The sequence below is a fragment of the Condylostylus longicornis genome, unplaced genomic scaffold (genome assembly GCF_029603195.1).
Source record: "Condylostylus longicornis isolate FDR11 unplaced genomic scaffold, ASM2960319v2 ptg000155l, whole genome shotgun sequence".
Taxonomy (NCBI): Eukaryota; Metazoa; Arthropoda; class Insecta; order Diptera; family Dolichopodidae; genus Condylostylus; species Condylostylus longicornis.
Window position 1 is genome coordinate 205609 of NW_026578123.1, and position 20789 is coordinate 226397.

General features: G+C 23.5%; 1 protein-coding gene across 2 annotated transcripts in view; it reads right to left on the bottom strand.

The window, feature by feature from the left end:
- Positions 1–3548: 3548 nt before the first annotated feature.
- The window catches only part of LOC129615952 (uncharacterized), a 47920-nt gene continuing 30679 nt past the window's right edge, over positions 3549–20789 (bottom strand). Inside the window, exons 2-13 of one of the 2 annotated variants that reach the window (XM_055531393.1) lie at positions 10250–10394; positions 9955–10163; positions 9631–9875; positions 9500–9572; positions 9287–9438; positions 9025–9226; positions 8801–8931; positions 8587–8740; positions 7865–8494; positions 7489–7788; positions 6594–6979; positions 3549–4268 (exon numbers count right to left, since the gene is read on the bottom strand). In XM_055531393.1, coding sequence (XP_055387368.1) covers positions 3690–4268; positions 6594–6979; positions 7489–7788; positions 7865–8494; positions 8587–8740; positions 8801–8931; positions 9025–9226; positions 9287–9438; positions 9500–9572; positions 9631–9875; positions 9955–10163; positions 10250–10394 — 3206 coding nt within the window. In that variant the 3' untranslated portion in view covers positions 3549–3689. Of the gene's footprint in view, positions 4269–6593; positions 6992–7488; positions 7789–7864; positions 8495–8586; positions 8741–8800; positions 8932–9024; positions 9227–9286; positions 9439–9499; positions 9573–9630; positions 9876–9954; positions 10164–10249; positions 10395–20789 lie in introns of both variants that reach the window. The other variant, XM_055531391.1, reaches the window with a different exon arrangement.

Below are 20789 nucleotides of genomic sequence, written 5' to 3' on the forward strand. Positions count from 1 at the left end.
TTTTTTTTTCATATAAGACACAAAAAATGGAAAGAAAATTAAAAAAATATGAAAGGTTCAGAGATATTTTGACTGGCTGTGTAGTAAAACAAGCAGGAGAGTTTGCAAATCAAAAATTTCATAAAAAAATTTACTAATATTTTTTTGAATTTGGCATAGTATATTGTCACTTAGAAACATAGGAAAAATATTCAAATTATAAGTATTTATTATTCAATTTAATAAATATGGTGATTCATATTAATTATAAGTTATATTTAGTATAGTTTTATATGTAAATAACAATATATTTTTCAATGATTAAAAACAATAATATTTATGGAACACAATATTAAATTCAATATAATTTAATTTCCTTATTTCTATAACTATTTTGTAAAATAACAATTTTTCTAACAAAATAACAATGCATATTACAGTTGTATTTCTTCCGTATTTTTTTTCTTATCATCATCACATGCAAGAATATCAAAATAAATACATACACGTAAACAGAGGAATATATGAGTACTAGTGGAAAAATTAGGTTGAATTAATTAAAAAATATAAAGATAATAAAATTCTAAGAATTTCAAATCATTTTAATAAATATTTAATATTAAATTGTCTATAAAATAACAATTATTCAAAATAATAATTATTATCAGAGTGCATATAATTAATTATTGAATCAATGATCTGTCAATGCTATTAATAGCTTATATTAAATTTTCTTTAAATAAAAAATTATTTATAGCGTATTTGTGGCTTTAATTACAGTGTACAGGGCTTAATTTTTGTTTTTATTTTATAATTATAAATTTTAAATGGAAATAATTTTCTTTTTTTCGGTGGCAATTCCATGTTCAGTAGAAGCTAGTAATAGTACATTGCTTATTCTTTAAAGGAAAATAACCAAAAAATTTCAGTTTTTTTTTTTTTTTATTTTCCCATTTTTTGAAAGATTTTGCATATATCGATCGGTCTTATTCTAAAATAAAAATTTTATTTATAAACCTTGAAATGCAATAAACTTTGTAAATGATAAGATTTAAGGGTTTAATTTTAATTAATTATTGGTTTGATAATATTATGACATCAATAATATAAATGTACAATGATAAATTAATTAATGATGAATGAAATTTTTCGTTTTTGATTTTTGATATTCCGAAGAAATTTATTATTTAGTCAGTAAATATCAAATATAATTAGGTACTGTAGCTTTCTATATTAATTTTGAATATACAAAACGATTTACAAGAGGGATGTAACATTTTTCCTCACAAATTTTCGACATAAATTTTCGACTCTTATATACATTATGAATGCATTTTTATATAAATGTGTATTGAAAATACCAGATCTTATTGTTCTATATATTATTATTAATTAATCAAAGCTTCAAACAAACTCTTAAAATTGCCTTTGTTCCTGTTTTCAAAATTGATATTACTAAAATGCAAAAAGTATTTCACATACATATACTTATTTTTGTCTTGAATCATTGTATTTGACCTGGTCTTATTAATTTTTATTATAGCAGCTTCTAATATATAATTATTATATAATTAAAAATTTAAAAAAAAATTTATATTTACTTAAATTACAATTGTAAAAATTTAAATGATTTATTATCTAAAAAAAATTGCATAATAATATAATATTGTAGGTATAAAGAAAAGGTTATCAAAAAAAAAATAAATGTCACAGTTCCAGATGTTTAAATAGAATTAAAGAAAAATAAAATTTATAATTGTAATACTTACATATTAAAAATTTTTGTAGAAACTTAATTTTAAAAGAAAAATATTTAATAATAATTTAGTTAATATAAATGTACATACATGGTTTTAATATAAGATTTTTTTTTATTTTTAGTTTAAATATCTGGATTTAATATTTTTAAAGAAGAAAAATTTGGCTGTTAGTGTACTGAATACCATAAGGGTCATATTATTGTTGTTTTTGGTTTCATTTTGACTAGTGTAGCAAAGATCCATAATACAAATAAGCATATATTCGATTACACACGTATGAAAGTAGGAACAAGTTTGTCGTAGTTCTAATTTACTCCAAAAATTAGATTAACATCTATGTTTATTCTTAAAAAAGGGAACTTATCATATTAATTACTTCTCGTCTCTCGTTCCATTTATGGAATACTACTAATGAAAGTAATTTGTAAGTTAAATGTTAATTTTTCAAATATGCAATATTTAATTTTATTCAGAAATTATATACTGATATTTGAAATGGCGCTATGTATATAAATTTATTTGACGAAAATTGGAAGTTAAATGTTATTTGGGGAATAATTTTGAAAATTCCGATAAGAATTTGCGGTACTTGTCAAATACTCTTTTATTTAGTTAGATTACTATTGTTTTTGGTGTTGTTATTGTTGAAAAAATCAGTGTTATACTTTGTGTATATCCAACAGAGATCAGTCCAATATACCAGGCTTGGTTTCAAGCTTATGTTGGTTAATAATTCAGTTCAAATTTAGATCTTAATATTAAAGCACGTTCAGTAAATAAAATGTATAAAATCGGTTCGAAAATTGCAATTAGTCTTTAAAGGTCTAAAGCATTTTTAATGTTTTAACAAATGTTGTAAAAATGTTTAAAGTTAGAAGGTTTATTGTAGGTTCAGAGAACTGGTAGATATTTAGGACGTTAAATTGTTTTAGCAAATTTGTTTTATGTGCATGTGTGACTAATCGAGAATCCGTTTTGCAATTTATAATTCTTAATTTTTGAAATGATCTCAATAATCTGTTTTTTTTTCGAAGGAAATAAATTGTACAAATTTTTTGCTTTATAATATTGATTTTTATTAAACTATTTTGCAATTTTAATGGTAATTTTTGACTTTTTTTTTTCTTTTTTTTTTCCTTTTAATCTTTTATAATCTATTTATTATACAGTTCAATTTTAAATAATAACTACATTATCAAAAATTATTATTTTTGACTCTTATTTTATTTATATATATATATTTTTTAATTTTTTGAATTTATTTTTTATCTTTTGCACCGTTCTTAAAATAAAATTTCAAAATTCATACATTTTTTCATATACATATATATATAGTTTTTATTTAAAATTCTTTTATGTTTTGTTTTTCCATTTCTAAATTTTTTAATAATATCTTTTTTAAAATTTACACTTTTTATTAATTTTATTTCATTAAATTTTGTTCTTGGTCATCTATATTTTATATAATATTTTTTATATATATTCCATATATATATATAGGTAATTTATAATTCCATATTAAACAAAAAAAATTTTGTTATACATACATATATACACATATATATATACATATATATTTACCCTATTCTTGTTTTTTTTTTTTATACAAAGATTTTATATTAAAAATTATTTTATATTATAAACGTAAAACGTAAAATTATTTATATAATATTTATACATTTAAAAATAAATATATATATATATATATTACATTACATATACATTTAATTATATTATTTAAAAATAATAAAGAATGAAAAAAAAAAAAAAATAAAATAATTATATAAGTAAAAATTTATTAATATAAATTTGTAAATTATTATTTTTATTAATAATATTTTGCTAATACTAAACGATTGTTGTTCGTTCTGTTGAACTAGTACATATATTCGAATTATTACCACGAATACATACTAATTGACATTTATTAATGTCATCATAAGGTAAACCTCAGGAATTCTCTTCATAATTTCCTAATATACTATCAGCTTTATCAATTAATAATGTTGTTGTTGTTGACATTTGATATGGTGATTTAAGTATAGCTGCTGTTGATTGTGTTGATACTGGTGTTGATGTTGTAATAATACCTTTTGGACCAGTTGAACTTATCATATTTGATATATTATTACCGCCAACAATATTATTTGTACCATTTTTAAAACCTTTTGATAATGTTGCTGATGTTGGTACATTTAATGTTAAACTTTTATAATTTGATGTAGGTTTTGTTTGTCTGCTTAATGATGAATATGTACATGGTATTGTTGTTTGTTGTGTAGGTCCTGTTCCAATTGATGGTATTGTTGTTTGTTCAAATGGTGATGTTGGTGATGCTAATCTTGTATCATATGTTGCTGTTTGTAAAAATGATGTTTTTGATGGCACTTTTGTATAAATATTACATTGGGAACGTGGTGATGATAATTCTGGTGGATCTGTATAAACTGGTCTTTGTGTTGCTGGTGGTCTCTGTGGTGAATTATATAGAGCATATGATGGATTAGTTGTTAGAGATAATTCTCCATACTGTTAAAATACAAAAACAAAAAAATTATTAGGGGTGATTTTTTTTAAATTAATTAATTATTAATAATTTGTTCGGTATTTTAAGCGAGATAGTTTTTAGTCATATTTTTTATTAATATATGTTATAATAATCATAACTTGTAATGTAAAATTGGAGTCTTAGGTGAGCTTAAAGAAACGTTAGAAAGCTCAAAAATTATTGTAATAATCTCCGTAATTAATTTTAGAATTCAGTTAAAAATTCTTTCTTGTTCATTGTAGAATTAATCAGAATTATTTATGTGAAATATATGCACATCTATACATTATATTTTTGATAAGAATCCCCGTAACATAATATATAATTATTCTTCAATCATTAAATGATACATAAAACATAATCCTATATAACACAAATTGATAATTATTATTTGTAGGTACCTACTTAGAAAAATGAAAGCATGGAATAATTAAGCTTTTAATTAGCTTTTCATACTATCACTGGGCACCGGTTAAATTTTGAAGTTTTTTTTAATTCACTTTTTAATTATCAATTAATAAGAAATCAAGCGATGACAGACAATGTGTACGCACAAGCTTATAACTGATAAAATACAATTTATGGGATTAACGTATTTATCTACATTTTTTTATATACATATGATATATATTTATTTACATAATAATGCTAATGAATATTAAGGCAAATATTTTGTATAATTGGACTTAAGTCTGAAAGAAATTTAAGAAAAATACGAAATTTGATTTCATAACATTTGAATATGGAATGAGTATAGATTACATTTATTGGATTCGAGCCGTGTTTAATGTTTCCTGAGATGACAATCATGCGACTTTTGGATAGCAGGAAAGGCGTGACAAGACGATCTGATTAAAATCGTAGCATGAAACTTTTTTATTCACACAAAGAAGTTCATTTTGAACTACGAAGGTGAATGATTTTGTTAAAACGGTTTGAGACTGAAAAGCAATGGTTTGAAATTGCTTCTCCAACTTTATAAATGGAGGGATAAGGTTGGGATGGAAATTGAGGTCTCTTAGCCCTCAATTTACTCGTTTTACTAAAGAGTAAAATGAGGTATCCTATTATAGGACCGTGAGGCACTTGACAAATTGATATTTCTTTGATAAAATAAGAACTGTGGCACTTTGTGACTTACAGGTGCAGTGTTGAAGTTTATCAGAGATACTAGCGATTAAAGCGATGTAACTTAGGATAAAGATTCTAAAAAATTTCCGAAAAGTGTTGCCTAAGATTACCTTTTCCCATTTCTCTTTTCAAAAAGAAAAGTAAATAAACACTTGTTTGTTTTGCACTTACCAGTAAAATGTAGATAAAATATCGTTTAGACTTTGAATCTATTATGGTAAATTTATATTTACTGTCTTTAGACTAACTGGATATTAAATTAAGGCTTATATCTGTATGTCAACATAATAAATTTTGTTGAAAAATAAGAGAAATTACGTGAAAAATTTTTTATTTTACTTTCATTTTGTTGACTGTGAATATTTGCACATCTTAATTACTAAATGAAGTAGTTTTACAGTGCACATTTTAAGATAGAAACACAATTTTATAAAAATTTGCAACTTGTTACAAAACTTTTTGTTACTAAATTGTTTATTGCTATTCATTTCAGTTCGAGTTGTAACAATAAGTTAAAGTGATGTACAATTACGTACATGCAGTACAATTATGATAACAGTTATCTGTAACAGTTACGGTATGCAAAATTGATAACGAATAATAAAAATATTGTCTCATTACGGAGGTGAAACAATTTTTATTTACTATCAAAATAATAAGAGGTGTAAATATACTCGTGTTTAACCCATTATGAACTCAAATATTTATCTCGGTCGTTTAAATTTTAATTCTTTTTTGTTTATTTTAGATTGCCACAAAACAATTTTTGAAAAAGAAAGTTGAAAATTCAATTTGACTATTTTATAAACAATTCCGACAAAATTAAAAATAGACTGTTTTCTACACTTTAAAATTAATTATTATTTATGTATATGATTTAAAACTGCAAAATATAGCAGTTATAATATTAAGGAGCTCAAAGATGGAGTAATAGTGACATTTTTTTTTTCCGCCATCGGTCTTAGTCAACCAGTTCGTATCTTTCACGAAATTTCTTTTACTGAAACAAGCGAAGGCTTGATCATGCATACATAGAAAATTTTCTTAAAATTAAAACATGAAAACTGTTTTTTCCCCATAAATATGCCAATTTTTTCCTTATTCATTTATTAATTTTTCAAACCCCCTGCAACTAAATTGCTTGTACTTTATAATAAAAAGTTCAATATGATTACCTGTTTAGCAAATGTTGGTGATAATGGTGTCGGTGATGTTGAATTTAATCTTGGTGTTGTATATAAATTTCTTTTTGAATCAAAATCCATACGATTAAATACTTTCTCTTCTAAATGATATTCATCTTCACTATTTTCTTGTGGTATTACATCTGGATTTTTATCTTCTAAACTAGAATGACTACCCATATTACGGCTTAATGGTTCAGCACTACCTTTATCAGCTTCAGTTGTTGTTGTATCATTTCTCGAATGATTACGTGGTCTTCGATTATGATTTTTTGTACGAAATTTAATAATAAGAACTACACATGTTGAAACTAATATTAATGTTATTACAATACCAACTAATGCACCCAATAATGGTGTTAATTGTACTAGAACAGCTGTTGATGATGCTAATTATAATTTATAAATATTTTATAATTTTTTTTTTATACATAACCAGATTGATATTGTCAAATTTTAAGAAAAAAAGAAAGTAAAAAGAATAGAATAAGAAAAAATTCAGTGTTATAAAATATTTTTCAATTTAAAATAATTTATATTGAAAATTTATTTTGAAATCGTTATAAATAATGAAAATTCAAGACTATAATAATTCTCTTTGTTTAGTTTTGTAATAAATTTATTAAATAATTTAAATTTATTAAGTAAAATTTAGAATTAAATTACTTTGAGTAAGTAGCGCAAGTTTATGATTAATAATTTGAATTTTTTGTATGATTTCTAGTTTATAAACAAAACTACAGATGTCCCTGATCTTATTTTTAATTTCTTAAACCAACCGTCGGCAAACTTTTGTAGGTTGTAGACAAATATGTACTATGTATATGAGTATTAATTTTATGCTTTGGTTGCAGAACCAAAATATTATTTTTTTTTAAATATTTACCTGTTCTTAAAAGTGGAGCTGATAATGTTTTTGCTCTCAGTCTGTATGCTCGATTACTAAATCCTTGTAAATTATATGCCATCACCCGTATAACAAATACAGAATCACTTGGCAAACGTTTTATAGTAAATTCAGGATATTTATAACTTGTATTATATAAAATTTGACGATTTAATTCATCGTATACTTCAACATGAAAATGTTGTTGTATACCTCCATCATTACCAGGTATACAAACTAAATGAATTGAATTTGCTGTTGCATTATATGCTGTACAATTTTTAACAGGATCTGGTAATTCTAAAATTTTTTAAAAACATTACAATTTATTATAATTATATGAGATAGAATAATCAATATTTTTGATTAATCTTACCAGCTGGTGTGATATGATATAAACATGGTTGACTTTGACCAACTGTATTACTTGCAATACAAGAAACAGTACCAAAATGTGTAAAAGATTCAACACGATACCGATATAAATTTTCTAAATTATATGAATTTTGATTATTTTTATTAAATTTATCTTGATCCATATTATTATTATTATTGGCAGTATTATGATAATTATGATTCATTTGATATGCTTTTGATCTTTGTTGATTTTGATATAATTGAAAATGTTGTTGCTGTTGTTGTTGCTTTCTTAATTTATCTAATTGCTGTTGATGAACTAAATTTGAATAAACCATTTGTGATTTAGGTCCTATTTTATCATGTTGTTCCATCATTTGTTTTTCATCTAAATATGTATTTGAATCATCATCTAACATATCCTCTGAATCAGGTAATCCAATATCATTGATATTATCACTTGAAGATAAAATTCGATTTGAATATCGTAATATTGGTGGTAATTCAATAATTGATTCCAAAGAATTATTAAAACTCCACTTATAACTTAAATTATTTTGTGGATTTGAATCAACATCACATGTAATATTTACGATTTGTTTCAATGCAGCTCGAATTATTGTTGAATCAGTTCTACAAACTGGTGGATCTAAAATACAAAAAAATTCAGTAAATAATTAGTAAAACACTGTTTATTATTTTAAGATCTCTTAAAATTGTGAAAAGTCTCTTATTACTTACATTTAACATCTAAATAAACTTCATTACTTGATACAGTGCCTTGAATATTTGATGCTCTACAAAAATATTGACCATGTGTTATTTTAGAAATTCCTTGAAGGACCAGTGTTTGGTTTGATATTATAATGCCTCGAGAAGAATGCAATTGTTTATCCTTAAAAGAAAATTTATGCTAAATTCAAAAATTGTTCTGGTACTAAATTTTCTCTCTTACATTGTGATACCATTCAACTTTTTTTGCTGGAGGATTAGATTTTATATCACATTCCAAATAAACATCAGATCCTTTCATTAAATTACTTGGATCAAGAGGCGCACCTAAATTCAGGGAAACGATCGGAGCATCTGGTAAATAGAAAAAAAAAGGAATTTGAATTATTTAATTGGGATCTACTCTACCCTCTTGTGTTATTTATTATAAGACGATAAATATCTTACGTTTAACATCTAAAGTTCTTGAATCTTTAAGAAATATTGCTGCTGCAACATTATTATCTAAATGATTCATTTTGTCAATACCACCAACATTCCATTGATTTTGAAAATCAGAAGTAACAGAGCATATAATTTGTTTTTCATTGTCTTCAGGAACAGGTATAAAAACTAATTCTGAGACGGTAACATTTCCATCTTGGGACGTCTAAAATTTTTAATAATAAAAATTAAACAGTGAAATCTTATGGTAATAATCAAAAATTACCGATTGTGTGGCACCACGCATAATAATACCACCTTTATTCCAAACAATTTGCGGTGGGGGACGTGCTCCAGCAGATGTACACGTTATTTGAGTTCGGACTCCAGCCGCAAGAGGATGATTTAACCCTTGTAGTCTTACATAAAGTGGTGGAACTATAAAATTATTTTTAATAATTATATAAATTTGACTAATTTATATGAATTTTATACTTACGATTCATATCTAATTTAACAGCATTTGAAAGTGGGGCTACAACATGTCCATTTGTAGCTTGACAAGTAAATACCTACAAAATGTCAAAATTTTATATGTTAGAATTTAAGTTTAAGCAATTTTGTACTTACCGTCATTAAATCCTTCCTCGAAATATTTGATAAATGAAGTATATTTCGTACAGTTCCATCCGGTAAAACTTGATATCCATCATCAAGAAGAGCATGTTCTTTCCACCATGATACTCTAGGCGGTGGTATACCGCCACTTGATATACAAGTTAAATTTATATTTGCTCCTTCATCATATGGTCCGACAACATTTTCAGTTACTGCTGCACCATAAGTATCAAGTATAGTTAAAGTTTTCGGTGGAACTGCGAATAATTATTATTTTTATTATTTCAAGAAATATATATGTATGTGTATTTTAAAAATTTTCTATATAATATATACCTAGAACGGTTACGTTAATTCTCCAATTTCTTGTTGGCGAACGGTGAAAATCAACTCTACATCTATATAATCCAGCATCTTCTCGTTGGACATCTCGTATACGTAAAGCTGGTGGATTACTATCATAATAAAATCTTGCTTTTTGTTTTAAAATTTGTGGATCTTGCCAATGTGAAGCATCTTGATATGGTTTCCCTCTAGCATCAAAACTATAATTTTGTATAATAATTTGATTTAATTGAATTGTAATTAAAATTAATTTAATTCAAATAGCATTTTCAATATGAAAACTTACGAATATATTGGTTTTACAAGCCCTTCTTTATACCAAATGACAAGTGTTACTTTATCCGTTGTGTCAGGAATTGTATTGCCGGGTGTTAAATCGCATGGCATTGATACTTCTAATCCTACTGCTGTTTGTGCTTCTGATAAAGGCCCTGAAAATCAGAAAATAAAATGTTGTATTAATAAAACGAATGTTTAAAATTGAATAAATATTATTTTCAGTACGTAACTATTAAATTAAAGAAAAATACACCACATTTTTATATTTATTTTTTCACCTCAAATATACTATTCACCAAAATATATTTGAGGTGAAAAAATATGAAATATACAAATGTGGTGAATTTATTTTTGAAAATATTTTGCTATTAGGTATGGATAAAATTTTGTGAATATTTAGCAAAGTCACGAACCTTTTTGTTTTAATAAAAAGCTTTCAATGTGTTGAAAACATTATTGTGCTTATTTTGGTACGTAAATTAAATTTTAACACAATTTAGAAAGAGTTGAAAAATTTAAAAAAAAAATTCAAAATTTTGGGTTTTGACTACTTGTACTACATTAAACTTTTGCTTAAGTTTAGTTCGAAAACAAATTTTTTTATTAAAAAATCTTGCGAAAAAGAGAATACCTAAAATATCATTTGTAAATTTGTTGAATTTATTTGAATTTATTACAATATGTACAGATATTTATTTAAATCCAAAAGTTTTCTTAATTCTCACTCAATCTATAGTAAATTATGTTAATTTATGTTTAAAATATTCTCTTAAAAATAATGCAAGCTGCAGTACTGCATATTGTATTTAAAATAATTTTTCCCTATATAACATGAATTCATTCTAATTATAACACATATTAAATATATAATATATAGTAAAGTAAATACGAATTTACTTATAGATTGTTATCAATAAAATAAATTTAGTTCTCTTGTAATAGTTTCCCCAATATTTGTTTATATATGTAAATAGCTTGTTACCATTTTGAAAAAATATATTGTATATACACCTTTACCAGTTCTATGAAACCTAACCCATTATTTTTTAAATATTTACATTAATATAACAGTTTATATTACAATACACGCATTTACAATATGTATTTAATAATATATATTTGTATTCATGTATGATTGTTTTAGAAAGTTCTTACAAACAGAAAATAAATTTCTAATCAAAAGGGGGGGGGGGGGGATATTTAGAGAATGGAGCGTGATAATTATTTTTCAGGATAAATCCATACATACATATAAAATATTTTAGAATTCTTAATTTTTATACAATTTAAGATTAATCGAATTTTGTATATTTAAGATTAATCGAATTTCGTTTTAGTCAACCAATTCAAATTTATACACAACCATCTTTCATAAAAATCAAAAAGAGAGAAACAGTTTACAGGAATCCGGGTAGCAAAGGAAAAGTCAAATTTAAAATTACGATTCTTGAAGTTTATTGAAAAACACAAGATTTGTTAGAATCTGAATATCTTCAACCAAACGAATTGGTTTTTTGTGCTCGCATTCGAATTTGGATTACAAGTCCCAGACTAATGGGCGATACTTATTTTAAATATTTGGTATTTCTATTTTTGCTTGGTATTTTTTGTATTTCTATCGGTAAAATTTTTAAAAAATATTCGGATTTACAATAACGTGTCATATATATTATGGTTAGTTGTGCAGTTTTTGCTGCGCTTATTGATCCTCCTTAATAATAGACATTTTGTTTTTAAATTACACAGCCAAGTGGACGGACACGTTAACAAATTAAATTTTTTGTTATGAATGTTATTTTACTAATTTTTGTTTTTCTTTTCGATAAAAATACATTTGAAAATTAATGTTTGTATTAGCGACTAGCATATAAAATTTATTAAAAGAAAAAAGTAAATATAAAACAAAAGTGTAAAGGAAAGTAAAAAGAAAGCACTTGCCGCCTTTTTGTATGCATAACTTTTTTAATATACATATTTCATATAGGCATATACATACTTACATACATAAATGAAAATATTTATTATGTGTTTGCGTATCAACAGAAATTTCAATTAAATTTTTTGTAGGTTATTTATACGTTACGTACATGTACGTTGCACATAAAAAATGCAATCAACAAACAAACAAAAAAAACAAAATTCATCTAAACCAAATCAAGTGGTCTAGGACCCTTTAAAATTGTATACATATACGTGTACATGCACATCCATATAGCACTTTAATTTATTAAAATTAAGTATGTAAACGTGTATATGAAAATATTGATTTGTATGTAAGTATGTTTAATGTTTAATAATCGAAAAATATAAATTATTACATGGTTATTCATATATTTTGTTTTTCTCGTTTTGGGTTTTTCTTGTTCAAATATTGTTTGAAATATTTGTTCTTTTCGTTTTTTTCTTTTTTCATTTTACTTCACTTTTTTGTTTATTTAAGCAATTATGTTGTTTATACTTTTGTTTTTTTCAATTATTTCAACAACACACTATAACATTCAATATTCCATCAAAGTAGTTAAATAATAAATTCAAATTAAAGTAATGGTTTGTAAAGTAACACATTTCCTTTGTACAATTAAAAATACTCAGAAAAAAAAATGTTTTGTTTGCATTATTCTTAATATTTAATATAAAATATATTTTTATTGCATATTTTTAGGAAATGAACCAAGAAGCAATAGTATGTAACTTTATTAATGAAATTTATCGAACTTAGGAAATTACTTACTGGAATTAAGAAGATACCTACCGTTAATTTTGGATTTCAAATGAAGTTTGAAAAGAATTGTCGTAGTTTCAAAAGAACTTCTGTCAAATAACGGAACTTAATCAATTTTGAGAAGGTATAGCTTGATATTGCTTGCATAAGAAGTAGATTATTAATTTGAACAAAATTGAAATATATAAAACAAGCGGATTCAAGAAAACTAAATTAGACAAGAGTAGGAAAATTCTAATTTAGCGTTGGAATATATCATTTCAGCATAGGAATATGTCATTTTGACGTAGGAATAAGTCATTTTAGGATAGGAATAAGTCATAAATTCATTGATCTCTATAGTATTTTACGGTAGAAGAAGCAAGTCGTCATATTTTTTTATGGTTTTTGAAATCTTTTGTTGTTTGGCAAAATAAGTTGAAAAAGTAATAAAATTTCAAATTTTTACCTTAAAATATAAATTTTCTATATGTAAACAAATGCCCGACGGATGAAGTAAAACTATTAAGATCATTTTTTTTTCCTAACTTCGTTGAGAATACAAATAAAAAGCAACCAAAATAATACTAATTTTTAGAAAAGGAAATTTTATTTTTTGATCAAAAAATTTTATAAAAAATAAAAACCTATAAGTTTACATACCAATAGAAATTATTTTTAAGTGAAAAAAAATTATTTCAAAGTTGAGAGTAAAGTGGTATAAGAAGGGTTGCCATAATTTGTTTTTCTATATTTATAACGAATATATACATAGATACTTCCATGTTACTATATAAATTATTAATTTAATCAAAACTTTCAAAAAGTAAAATAGAATACAGGATGTGCATTCAAAATTTTTATTATAATTAACTATAATTAATTGATAAATTATAATATCTTTCGAAAATTTTATATTTATTTAAAAGATTTTGCATAAATGAACATGTAAATCTTATTTATTTATACAAATCTTATGCAAATATTTTAATGATTAATTAAAGTAATCAACAATAATATTAATTATTTTGGTAATTAAAATATTTTAAATCTTGCATACATATGTTTATTTAGATATTTTCTTATTGTAAAATTAATTGATTGAATTAATCTTATTATAATTTTTAATTAATTTTTAAAAGTTCAATCATTTGAATATATTTCTGTAAATTAAAGTGATTATTATACCATCTTTAATTTTAATATATTTTATTAACTATTAAATATTAAAACTATTAGAAAATAATTTTAATAATCAAATTTTATATTAATTATAATAAATTCAGTAAATTGTTCACTAAACACTTAAATCTCCTGTGGATTTGCGGAAATTTATTTTGAATTGATTAAAACACTTAAAGTAATTGAATTAAATATTAATATAAACGGAAATTTGAAATTTATATAAATGTTATATACGTAATTATTTATATTAGAATTTTCCAATTATTTTAATATAATTTTCTGTATATTTGCATATTATAACGCCAAAAATGTGTCCATGTCAAAACTATAGCAAATCTGTATTTTTTACGATTTTAATTTGCAGTAGTAATATTATTGAGTAAACTTAGAAAAAAAAGTATTAGGTTCATTAAGAGACAGATCGAGCAACCCTCAATTATCGCACAGAAGCTAAAATTGAGTTTTTCTTTTATTATAGGTATAAACATTTTATTATAGTCATAAAAGTCTTGTTAAAACTATTTTTATCAGTAGGTAACCTTTGACATATAAATATGAAAAGTAATTATAAATAACTTAAAAAATTAAAAAAAAAAACTATTTAAAATAAAAAAAAAAATATTTTTTCTTATTTATGAAATAAGAAAATAACTTTCTTTTTCCTCTTTTCACATAATTATTTGTTGTCTATGCGATGTGTAGGTACACATAGAGGCATACTTGAGTGAATTCAAAACAAAATAATAAATTTTAAAGTACACTTAAAACAACATTCTTAAATTTTTTTTTAAATAAGATTTTTAAAAATAATATTGACATTTTAGCAGCTACTGAACGATTTTAAAATTTATGTAAATTTTTAATTTCAAGTTGTATATTTGTAAACTTCTTGACATCAACTAGATTCATGTAAAATAAAGTCTTGTATTAAGTAAAAGAGAAAATAAATTTAAGCGTAAACAGGTTAAGTAATACACTAAACTAATGAAATTAGAGAGTTAGAAATTAGATCTTTTATCATATTTTCTTTCGAGTACAGACAATTTACAATTAAATTGTTGTCAGAATATCAAAAATATTTTAACAATAAGTTTGAATGGATTCCTTGCTTTCACACTGAAGAAAATGAATAGTGCGAAAACAAGGATCCATTCAAATTTGATGTTAAAATATTGCAAGTATATGATAAGAAAATAATTGTAAATACCCTGTACGCGAAAAAAAAACATGATTAAAGAAGATAAAGTAAAACCAATAAAGAATATTTTTTTAATATAAATTTTTTTTATCCTCTTTTCTATTTTCTTGGAATCAAATATTTAAAAATTCAAATAATGATGGTTATAGCATCATAAAACAAAAAAAATATTCAAAAAATAATTTTTATTAAACCTCTACGCTAATTTTATTATATATAAAAAAAAAATTATTATTAAAAAAATATTTTTCCGAAAAACATAAAAAATAATTTGCTCGCCTTTTAACATTCCATAAATAAAATAATTTTACTTTAAAAGTGAAAGAATGAATTTTTTTTTCGAAAATTTTAAGGTTAAAAAAATTCTTTCTCACATTTTCTTTTTATAATCTAGAATTTTTGCGAATTTTCAATTAAGCTGTTGTGTGTTTTTTCGCTAAATTCCACTCTTATTCATTAAAATTAATTTTGTTTTGATTTTTCTTTTGTAATTAATTATGTGTTTAAAAATAATTTTGAATAATAAATTGATTATTATAGAATATTGCTATATTTAAAATTCTTGAAAGAGCTTTAAGGATATTAAGGTCTGTTTTTTTCAGTTCATAGTAGTACTTTAACCTATGTGATAATTTTCTAAGAAATAATCTTAAAGGACTCTTCCTTTTTTTTTTTTCTTTTGCTCATACAAAATATATAAGATAATTTTGTTGTTGTTATTCAGTAATTTTTCTTTATTTATTCTTGTATTATGTAGAACGTTAATGTAAATTTATATTTTTTATTAGCATTTAAATTTTTTTTTTTTATAAAATTTTGTTTATTCAATTTATGATTTAAGGCAACATTAGTCCTCATTTTTATTGTATGTGTGTAGGTAGAAAGAGATTTGTGTAAAATTATGGAAATTTTAATAATTTATATAAAGAAATTTTTTTTTTGCCTTTAAACTGTTTAATGGGTATTGATTTGTTTGAATTGATTTGACATTGAGAAAGTATAAGATTATTTTATGAAAGGTTAATAAGGTTAATATAAAGATTGTTAACCAGAGCTCCTACATTTAAAATAATAGATTAATTTTTTTATTAAAATAAAATCAATAAAATGTTCAAATTTCAAATTTTAAGCAAAAACCATATACATACGAGTACAATCAGATTTTCCCATTTTTTTTCAGACCCATCTATTGAGCTGCAGTGAAATCAATTATATATGCTTTTTGATTATATTCTATGGAATTTATTTTTTATTTAAATTATTCTAAAAAATTCGGGATGAAAAAATATTTTCAAACATTAATTTAAATTTAATGCAACTATACTGATCATTTAAAAAACTTAAAAGTATATTCAACTTTGTTATATTCATTTGTACTTGATATTTATGAAATTTATAATTTTAGGGCACCATTTTTAATATTTAAAATTACGAAGGTGAAAGTTTGCAATTTTGTAAAAATCTTATACAGCTTCCCAGTACAACTTCTGAAAAAGAAAACGAATGGTTCTATAATTTTTGAATATTTCTATACACAAACTATTCTTGTTCCACATTTTATTTCTTACTGAAGTAAAGAAAGCACATTTTTATTTATATTTTTACATATTTTATATTAGTTTTTATAGTTGTATTTGCATTTCTTTTAAAAATTTCCGGAGAAACTCTTATATAAATTACGATATTTGCAAAAAGTTTCTATATAATAAAAATCTCAAGCGTGCACAAGAAAAAAATGAAGGGTCATGATTATTTCCGAATTATAAACTTCTAATTTAGAACCTTCAGGATAGAAAAAAAAATTTGTCTTTACATTTCAAATGTAATTTTTATATAGAATATTTAGATTACACACATTATAAACTAACAAGAGAAAAATTTAATAGTAAAGTCTTATCAAATTTGAAACATTTCCCAATATTGGGTTTCGAAAAAATTTTTAAACAAAAATTGAAGACCTTTCCAAGTCTTTTTATAAAAAATTTTTCATTAAACCTTTGCAATCGCTAGCACATATATATGAGAAGAACATGTTTCAGTAAGATAATCTAACTTGCAGTATTGATTTGCGGGCAGCAAATAAGATTGTTGCAAGTTTGATATCTCTCTTCTCTCAAGCAATAACTATTAGATGTAGAGTTTGAATTTAGAACTTGTAAAGTTAGATCGTGTAGAATCTAAGCTTTTTTCTCAAAAATTTTTGTGAACTTGTCAACAGAGACGGATTCGGATTCGGATAGGAATGTTATACATAACTCGGTTTACAGTCGCTTCCATTTTAATGTTACATAATATTCCGTGACAAATTGAATATGCATGCTCTATATGTATGACACATTTTTATAGATTAAACAAAATATCCATGACATTATTAACTTCATATGTACCTATATATACATTATACACATTGTATCCTCGAATACTTGTTACATGGAAGCAGATTTTTAATTATAAGAATAAGAATATTAATAAATTTTTTTTTTTTTTGCAAAACTTAAATATCAACTTAAAAAGTTCAAAAATTATATAAATTTTGCCTTAATTCCATATTGCTAAAAAACAAACGAAATGTAAGAATTTTTTTTTTTTGTCAGGACTCTTTAACCTTTTACATTCCTTCTTTGTATATAAATCTGTTTTTTTTTTGTTTTCACTGTTTTCTGCTTATTTACCGTTTATTTATTAATTCTCTTTTTTTTTCCTCTCATTGTATTTTATTTTAACATATTTTTACATGTATTTATTTGACATAAATGTTACAATTGTGTAAAGATGTGTTTAATTTATTAAAAAAACAAGAAACGAGAAACGGAAAAACAAAAGTTTTTCCTTGTAGAGAGAAAAAGCGAATGAAAAACAAAAAAACACACAAAAACCAAGAGAACAAAACTTTTTCCACATTGTAAAAATGTAAAAAAAAATATATATGTATGTATAATGTAATTAAAATTAAAATGATTTTTGATTGTATATTATGACATTATATCACATTGTGTAATTATTATCATAAATATATTTAAATACGTTTAATGTCCTTATTATAAACGCGTATATATTACATTATGTAGAAGGTGATTCAGAAGGAATTTTATAAAATTTTTGTTTGGTTTTTTAATTATTACTCGTATTTTTTCTGTTTCACATGTATGATATACTAATATTATAACTTACGTGTCCCATGGAATAAATATTGAAAAAATTTATTTTAAGACTATAGAGTAGAAAAAATTTTTATTAGACTATAGAGTAGAAAATTTTTTCTTAAACAACTGAAAACACATTTTACTAAAATATTCTCTTATTAATATTAAAAATATTGCATATTTTCAGGATGATTGCAAGAACTCAGATGGTGTTAACAAAACAACAGTAATTGACAACGGAATTGTACGGTTAAGTAAGTTTTACCGTTACTTCTTCACTTTTGCAGAATATTGGCTGGCAAGCTCTTAAAATTTCAAAAAATTGGAATTGGAATTTGATTAATTTCAGGATGCGGTTTGAAAGAAGATTTGGAAATTTTGTTATTTTCGTTATAAATCATTCATCAATGCATGAAAACTTTTAGAATTTTAGCTTTTTTCGCTGGTCATTTTGTGATCGTGACATTTACTTCTGGTAAATAACAATAGAAGAAGCAAAGCACTACTTTTCTTTGCGAAATCAGAATTTCAAAAACTGGTTTAAGTACGATTCATTAGTCAACATTATTAAAAAATTGAAATTTTTCGAAATTTTAAAAAGGTGAGAAGTTAAATAAAAACTGTCTTCTAGTGAAAAACATGATGTGTACATAGGTTTACTCACAAAGGTTAGTTTGGGTTTATAAACTACCGCTTTCTTTCTTTAAGTGCATGGGGTGAACAGAGTGAAATTATTAACTGCATAATTTATCAGAGAACTCTGCTGAAAATGTACTAAAAATATGTGGATAAAAATATGTGGGTAGACAGATACATGTTGAAAACCTTTTTAATAAAATTTATATTTAAGTATAACGTTTAAATAACATTGTAGTGACTGTAATGTATTTTATATTCATAAATAAAATACTTACATACATACGTGTATAACAATGTATATATGTACATATATTACAAACAAATAAACGTTTTTTTTTTATTTTGTAATCCCTATAATATTTCGTTGTATTTATTTTTTTGTTTGTTTGTAAATATTTTTTACATACTTTAAATTTATTTCTTTATATTTTTGTAAATCATTTGTAACTGATATTGTAAATTAAGTAGAAAACTTAACTTTTTTATTTATTAATGTTTTGTACACCTTTCTCATATTATTTTTATAAAATTGTAATATGTTAGGTAAGAAGGTACTTATAAGCATACTTGGTATATTTTGTTAACGTATAATATTTTATGGTATCTACTACCTACATTGAAATAAGAATTGATACCTAAGGTTAGTAATTTTCTCATTTTTATTTTTTTTGTTTTTATTTTCATGTTAAAATTTAACGGAAGTTAAGGAAGTCTGTTTCAAGTGTTGACATTATAGTTTAATTTTAAGGATGTTATTTTTATTTTATTTGGTTTTTGTTTTATTTCTTTCTGGTTATAAAGTGATTTAATGTTACATATTTGTAAATTGTAAGTGATTACATACATTATGTATATGTAGAAATGTAGTCAATGCTTATATAGATAATATTTCGGTTGTATATGTGATTATTAAAATTTGAATATTTGTAAGTGATTTTTAAAAATACAGTAAGAGGGAGAAGGCGGGAGGGTATAAAGTAATTATTGTTATTATTATGATATTATGTATAAAATTAATTTTTTGTATATTATGTTACAATGTGTGTGTGTGTTTACTTGTAGGTTTATGAAAGAAATGTTTCCGTCAATGATTTTTGAATTTGAATGATTTTTTGATATTTAATTTACATTATGCATGTAAATTAAATATACTTTAAGAAAATAAGTATACAAAATGATGGTTTTGCGGTTTTCTCTTTTCATATATTGAGTATTATTGTGTATTAAATATATTTGAAAATATATTATAAATAATATTTTACATTATGTTATATTTCACTTACATTGTTGTATTTCTTATTATTACATTGGAAAGATTTGAGTTAAAATCAAAGTTTGAAATTAGAACTAAATTTGATTTATTTTTTTAGAAATTAAGTTCTATTTGTTCGTATAATATTAATTCGATTAGTAGACAACTTGGCGATTGGTCTATAATTACTAATTCGTTTATGTGGAACATTCTTTTGGATCAAAATTACAAGCCGAAAAATTGTAAAGAAAACTGAATGAACAAGAAATACTCAAAGCACAATTCCGCAAAGCAATAGGACGAACTTCATACGGACCCGAGACCAATTATCACCAGATAACAAATATTACAAGAGACATCAGCCTTAAATCAACCAATCATTTATGTACAATTGATAAGACATTATTGTTTTCATGATATACGGGTGAT